This window comes from Fukomys damarensis, unplaced genomic scaffold (genome assembly GCF_012274545.1).
Source record: "Fukomys damarensis isolate Sample0158 unplaced genomic scaffold, DMR_v1.0_HiC HiC_scaffold_15, whole genome shotgun sequence".
In the NCBI taxonomy this organism is placed as follows: Eukaryota; Metazoa; Chordata; class Mammalia; order Rodentia; family Bathyergidae; genus Fukomys; species Fukomys damarensis.
The window spans coordinates 21,394,663-21,402,605 of NW_022900927.1; the positions used below are offsets into that span (position 1 = coordinate 21,394,663).

The window sequence follows — 7,943 nt, forward strand, 5'->3', positions numbered from 1 at the left end:
AAGTGAAAAACTATAAATGAGCAAAAGTTTTGCCAGGCATAGGAGAGGAATAACATTCAGAATATGTAAAGAACTAAAATAATTAGACCACCCAAAATATAAGACACAATAAAAAAGAGTAAGTAAAAAAAAGGAATAGTCACTTCTTAGAAGAGAAATTACTATGGCCAACAAATATATGAAAAGATGCTCAACATCTCTGGCCATTAGAGAAATGCAAATTAAAGCAATTCTGATATTTTGATCTTACAGTAGAAAGATTGACAACAAGAAATTAAAGAATAACAAGTGTTGTTACATCTACGGTAAACATGGAACCCTCCTGGATTGTTGGTGAGAATGTAAACTATTACAACCTTTATGGAAATTAGTATGGAGTTTTCTCAAGGAGATAAAATTAGAAATTCTATTTAAGCCAGGCATTCTCTTTCTTAGTATCTTCCCCAAACAGCTGTTACACCTCACTGCAGTGTTACATGTATACCAATATTTAGTAGCACAATTCATAATAGCTAAATCCTGGAAGCAGCCTGGTGCCATCAACAGATGAATAGGTAAATAAAATGTGGTATTTATACCACTGGAATATATTCTGGCATGAAGAGAAGGATACATTCAAGATATTTTAGGAAAATGAATAATATTTGGATAATACAATGTTAAGGGAAATAAACCAAACGCACAAATTTAATGTTATATGGTATCTCTCATTTGAGTGAGGCAAAGTACAAATAAAAATAAAAAGAGAGGATTCACAGAAGAAAACAAGGAGACAGATTTTCTGCAAATGGGAAGGGATCCAGGTGAATGAGGGCAAAGGGAGAGGAGGAGGAAGTGGCAGTACAAAGATTTAAGATTTGTCACTTGCAGGTACCAAATTCTTACAATGAATGTAAACATTATACGCCATAAGCATGAACTAAAAACAATAACCTCAACTAGAATGAAAATGGAAAAGGGTGATTTAGAATGGAGGGAGGGCTATGGGTAGGAAAGGCAAGTGTATTTAAAAAGAATTAATCTATGTTATGCGTATGCACCTATTTCCCAATATGGGTATAAACTTCGTAGACCTCAAACACGTACTTTAAAAAGAAATGATGAATATTTCAGGAGATAAATATACTTAATCTGATTTAAACATTATGCAATGTATACACAAATCAAAACATCACATATGTGTATTCTAATAGAAACACAATAAACTTACTGAAATAATAGTTTGCGAAGGAGTAATAAAGTCATTTTTCTCACACACAGTTGCTTAGAGTTATCATGAGCAATTTCATGGTTAATACGTATTCCATTTCTCTAAGAAAAGGAAGGGAACTAAAAAAATAACTGACCATTTTTGTTTCAACTGTGAAGTGGCTACTGAGTTCTGATGTTAAACTTGATGGATTATTCTTATTTTCATATTTTCTCTTCAAGTTCTTTTGCAAATGCTCCTAGAGTTGCACAAGATCAATGCATTGATTTTTAGTGTTATTTTATTGTGCTTTTTTCGTTGTTGTTCTGGTTTTGTTTTGAGCAAAGCTTGAGACAAAATGCTGAACCTGGAGTAGACTGAGCAAGTGGTTATTGAGGTACAATCCAAACCCCTTAGTGTTGGTTATTTGAAAACTGTGCAAACCTGCGGAATATTTTTCTATACAGATGATATCTTGAATTGTACGCTTAAAACCTAGCTCATCATTACTCTGCTCCAGGGACAGCGAATCTTTTAGAGCTGTCAATGATAACAAGCAGCTGACGGTGGCATGCTTGCCAGAGGTTCACCACCACTGCTGTGTTTCATCCAAGCTCACTCCATGATCACTGCCAAGGGTTCCCCTTGCTATGAATGTCTGTGACATTATTTTACTTTGTATTTCATCTTGTTCAAAATTTCAAAACAATCTTCCACTGGTCTCACATCCAGAGAGTTCACATTTTATTCTTAAACATAAGTACATTTAATTCCTATTTGATGTCAAAGGTGTTCTCGACCTTAATCATCTAGAATGGACAATGTCTCTGCCATGAGGTGGCATGAAATTTTGTAGGAGAAGCAGTTAAAGTTGTAAAAAGTGAAGAAATGACTGTAGAAATATCAGTTGAGAAGAAAATAAAAACCCTGTAAGGAATAGAGGTGTCTCCTCAAACATAGTTTCCTCAAAATGACTTTCTTGTGAAGATGACTTTAATATAGGATCTGGAATTCAGTGGGGAGTGAAGGTGAAGATGACAAGTAACAAAGACTACAGGAACGAAAGAATGTTACTTTGGATAACATGGCAAGTAAGGAAAAAATGGAAATACAGGAAATTAGGATAGGTAAGTAGGACCAGCCAGAACCTCCATTTCAAATAGGCTTCATGAAACAAATAGAAAGAAGAAAAATCATTTCCAGATCTATAAATAAAAACCACTCTAAGACTTGTCATGTAGAAGTACAAGATCCCAACAATTAATGTAACTGTACTGTATCTCTAAAATGCACCAATAAACTCAAATAAAGTTAAATAAGACTTGTCATGTAGAAGTACAAGATCCCAACAATTAATGTAACTGTACTGTATCTCTAAAATGCACCAATAAACTCAAATAAAGTTAAAAAAAAAAACTGGCAAAATTTACCTGTCTTATTGAAACTAAGGATGGTGGGAGCAAAAACAAGGACTGGATTGCTGGTAAATTATTGATTTTTATCCTGAGTACTGCTCCTGTAGGTATGTTTGGATTGTGAACAAAGGCTATAAAATCATGATAATCACACACTCTGTATGTTTTATACTTCATTCAACTATTTTTTTGTCGCAAGTGTATTACCACAGGAATTTTAAAATTTATCTTTTATAGCAGCTATTGTTTGTGTACTAAGCAGTGAAAATGTAGAGAAAGAAATGTATTTGAAATATATAATTCATATATTTATATTTATTTATAATAGACAAGATTTTTCTACTGATTAGATGTAGACACAGAGAAAAGATACAAACATACTTCTCTTTCATATGTATGGTGTCTAGAGAGACCCAATGTGAGTTTTTCTTTCAATCCAATTAGGATTCTAACCTTTAATGGAATCCCACTTCCTATTTTGTCAGTGATGGTATACCTTTGTTTTTTAAACTTGATTCAGTTTCTTGATTGTCCAAAGAAGGTGGCATTCAGAGGCTTAACCAGAGAAATAAAATATAAGTAAGCCCTTTTTTGAATCCATCTGAATTCAAAATTTTGGTACAGCCTTTTATATATTTCCATGCTATAGATTAGTGAATTTCACATTTCTTGTTTGAAATGTACACATAAGCTTAGGTTTTGTTAAAACCCTTTAGCTACCCAAAAAAGGAAGTTTGTATTGTTTTAAAATTAAAGTTTATGGATTATAAAGTTTTCTTCATTCAATAAACAATTGTAATATATTTTTTAAATCCTAATATAGTGCCCTCCAGGGGATAGGTTTCTTTTTTAAAATTTGTTTTTGTCAGGTAATTCTCCTGGGCTCAGTGGCACACAGTACAAAAGGGTGCAATCTTTGCAATCTTCAAAACTACAAAGCAAGCTATTGTATTTTTCAGTGAGGCAAGCTTGGAACCTCCCCCTCCCACCTTGTAGACTTAGGAAATGAAATATAAAATGTTTTTATGTGTAACTAAAGAAAATATCCTCCAAATTTAATATTACATACTTTGGAGAGCATTCTTTTTTAAATAAAAATATCATAAGAAGTGAAATGAAGTAAGATTCTTGTCATGATAAAATATTTGAACTTACACACCTTGAATGCATACTGCTGGAGCTAATGTACTAGTTTTGAATGAGAAGTTAGAAATATGGCTTAAGGCAATGCATTACGTGGGATAAAAAACATTAAGAAATTGACTGTTGTGGGACCTATTGTAGAAGAGAATTGAGTGAAATTGCTATTACAGAAATTAAGGTTTGGAATAATTATGTATTTATTTAATCATACATACTAGCTTTGTTGAATGAAGTTAGAAGAAAAATGATTCCTTTGTAAGATCAATAAATTGTATGGCATCAAAGTAAAACTAAGATTTTAGAACATATATATTAAGCTGTTTTTGAGTTTATACTAAGGAATCAGCTGCATGATAAGAAAAGCTGAAACTTTTTATTGTTTAAGAATTGGGTTTGAACAGATACAGTATACAACTTTTATTAAATGATTACACATTTTTATCCTGATAATTATAATTGCATATGCCTCTAATATATATGGTACTTATGAATATTGGGAAATATGAAACTGAAAAAAGGTATTTGTCCTGAATTTGAATTCCTCTAATATTTATTATTAAACTTAATCAATATAATTTTAAACTTTCATATAAAATCCTATTTTCACATTTTAAAGAAATCTATTACCTCATCAATTATCCTATCAGCTGCAGATGCTTTTGGGAGTATAATGATGGTGATGAATGTAAATGTGACTATTTTTCAGTCAGCTAGCATGCTTTTTATTATAGGCTTAAGAAACAAACTAATGCTGTCAAGTATACAATAAGAATTTCATGATCTTGTAATTTAAATTTAGTATGAATCTACTAACTTTATACTTGCATCCTATATAACTCATGTTTTGTTGATTGTGGTTTTCATATGCTTTTCATCCTAACTGATTCTAATAAGTGACTTTTATTCCTTTTTCATTGTATGGTTGCAGTGCATAATGAGTACATTTCTTATGGGGAGTACATATTACATCTTAACTTTTACTGTCTGTCCCCTTCCATCCCATCCTTCCCTACACCTTCCAACTCTTTTCCCCTTTTCTATTTGCAGAAGTTGTTTACATTTTTTCACCTTTTAAAAATCTTTTTCACTTTCTTCCCTCCCTCCAACTCCTGATCCCCTTCCCAATTGAAAAAGTTATCCCTACTTCATATTATCTTTTATTTTGCCCATATGCTTTTTGGTCTTTAACCTGGACTATAACTGAATTTTTCAAAATCTCACAAATGAGCTAATCATAAATAACTAAAATATAAGCATAGAGATGATTTTAATAAAATGACCAATTAACAATGAGAACGGAAAAGGGAAAAAACGGCAGACCTGCTAGGACAACACTCTTAGTTATTTTGTAGTCATTTATAGTCACCTGAAATATTTGTGAAATTTGTAACATCAGAGTTAGAATACATGAAGTGCAGTAAATTTCAAATACACATAATCCAATATTCTCTTTAAGGAAAATACTATTGTTCTTTATGACATATCAGTGATTGACTTCTTGGGTGATAAATACAAAGACCTACTCATGGTCTACAAGGAGACAAAACAAGAAAAATGTTTTAAAAGTTAGCATAATTTTTACATGTTATATGCTGTACTAGAATGAAAACTGATGGGGGATGTGAATAAGAGAGAAGAGACTTCTATGGCAAAAGGAGAAGCCTGTATATTCTTGTTATATTTGACTTTTTATTTTGTTTTGTGGTTACTTCTTTTCACTGCAAATATTCAATAAACCACACTATGTTATTAAAGATGCATAACACATGAAGATGTGTTTTGTATCTGCTTGGATGTATATGAGAAGAGTGTAATCAACATAAGGACAAGTGTATAATTATGATTTATCAATAAAGGATATTAATTTTTTTCATTTTCTATTAGTATGTGTTTGTAGGACACGTTTACGTTCCTTCTAGGGAATTGGTACGTGTAATACTACAGCTAAATTCCTTTTTGAAATTCCCTTTCCCTTGCCTCCTTCCATTCATCCTTTGATACTTTTCCTCTTTTGTATTGTGCAATAGACAATTTTTACATACCTTGTGTGGAGTTGGTACATGTGCATAACATATCTTAACTCCAATTTTATCCCCTTTTCCTTTGATCCTCCATCTCTTGATCCCTTTGCCATTGAAGAAAAAAATCTGCCTACTTCCTCTTATCTAACTTATAGTTTCCTCTTCATTTATATTTTAGGTTTTTCATATAAGAGAATCTGTGGTATTTAAGCTTGTGTGTCTGATTTGTTTCACCTAACACTATGTTCTCAATCTACATCTGTTTTCCTATGAATTACTCGAGTTTATATTTTTTTATGTCTATGGAAGGTGAATATAAAGGAAAAAAATACAAGGAAGACTCAGAAAATAAAAAGTAAATTTGAATCTTCAGAAAAAGTAGGAAAGGTGAAATAATAGTGGTCATGGAGATGCAAATCTTAAAAATCAGAAGTTTGATAAAGATATGAAACCCAGTGACCTGAAGATGTTTAAGTCAAATGTATGTTGATTTTAAGGCAAGGCATAAGACTGAGTCACAGAATAATGTAAAATAATTTAATATGAAGTATATATGTTGGAAAAATCAAATGTTACAGGAAAAAATAAATTGTGATTTTTAAAATATTTATGATATTATTAATACAATATATTATCCCTGTAGGTTGCTTTATTTATGCACTTTGGGAAATAAAGCTAATAAAATTATACTTGGTAAAATTTTGATTAAAAATTATATGAACTAACTTTTTTTTAGCTTTCATTGAGTTTATTGGTACATTTTAGGGATACAGTACAGTTACATTCATTGTTGGGAATTTGTACCTCTACATGACAAGTCTTGGTTCTAATTTTTTCCCCTTGTCCCTGCCCTCCCTTCACCCTCTCCTCCCCTCCCAAACATTTTTTTTTTTAATAAGCTAGTACTGATGAGTAGCAGACTATTGAAGGAAGTTGGGTGTGGGTAGAAGAAATATGTTTGTGAATGATCTCAAGAAGTAGCTCAGGCAGATCCAACCCTTTGTTTCTAATTTTCTTTTGTTTATTTAACATAGAAATCAGCTATGAGAAACCACACAACAGTGACAGTCTTTATTCTTCTCGGACTCACAGATGATCCACAGTTACAGGTGGTCATTTTTCTTCTCCTGTTTTTCACCTACCTGTTGAGTGTTACAGGGAATCTAACCATCATCACCCTCACCCTATTGGATTCTCATCTCAAGACACCTATGTATTTCTTCCTCCGAAATTTCTCAGTTTTAGAAATCTCATTTACAACTGTCTGTATCCCCAAATTTCTTGTCAGCATGGTAACAGGAGATAAAAGCATTTCTTACAATGACTGTGCAGCACAGCTGTTTTTTACTATCCTCTTGGGGGCAACGGAATTTTTTCTCCTGGCCGCCATGTCCTATGACCGCTTTGTGGCTATTTGCAAGCCCCTGCACTACATGACTATCATGAGCGGCCGAGTGTGCAACTTGCTGGTTTTTGCTTCCTGGGTGTCTGGCTTCCTGATAATATTTCCACCACTCCTTATGGGTCTTCAGCTCGATTTCTGTGAGGCCAACGCGGTTGATCATTTCTTCTGTGATGTTTCTCCTATACTTCAGCTCTCTTGTACAGACACAGACGTAATAGAGTTGATGATGCTTCTCTCAGCCGTTCTGACACTACTCGTTACGCTGGTGTTAGTGGTCCTCTCATACACAAATATTATTAGGACCATTCTGAGAATACCTTCTTCTCAACAGAGGAAGAAAGCTTTTTCCACATGTTCTTCCCACATAGTTGTTGTTTCCATTTCTTATGGCAGCTGCATCTTCATGTACGTGAAACCCTCTGCAAAGGAACGAGTGTCTTTAAATAAAGGGATAGCTCTGCTCAGTACTTCTGTTGCCCCTATGTTGAATCCCTTCATTTATACTCTTAGAAACAAACAAGTGAAAGATGCTTTTAAACATATGACCAAGAGGATTGAAGCTTTCTCAGTGAAGTGAAGCTCTGTCATGATGTTAGTGAGCTTATGAGTAAAATAAACAAGGGTAGAGTGTGACACAGAAGCTTTCTGCTTCTATATTCAAAATTATATGACCTTTCCCTTGACTTAACTTTCATTATGGCCTGACTAATCCCGAATCCTAACCCTTACTGCTATATGTTCCTCATGCTCAACGCACAAGAAATATATAT

The 7,943-nt window shown here is 33.0% G+C and overlaps 1 protein-coding gene across 1 annotated transcript; it reads left to right on the top strand.

The window, feature by feature from the left end:
• Nucleotides 1-6,711: 6,711 nt before the first annotated feature.
• Nucleotides 6,712-7,750, top strand: LOC104876630 (olfactory receptor 6C74). The gene has a single exon (XM_010644817.2). The coding sequence runs from the start codon at nucleotides 6,812-6,814 to the stop codon at nucleotides 7,748-7,750; it is 939 nt and encodes a 312-aa protein (XP_010643119.1). The 5' UTR covers nucleotides 6,712-6,811.
• The last annotated feature ends 193 nt before the right edge of the window (nucleotides 7,751-7,943 follow it).

Bases quoted from the DNA above. Each gene is read 5' to 3' on its own strand.
- LOC104876630 (XM_010644817.2), top strand. From the start codon at position 6,812: ATGAGAAACCACACAACAGTGACAGTCTTTATTCTTCTCGGACTCACA.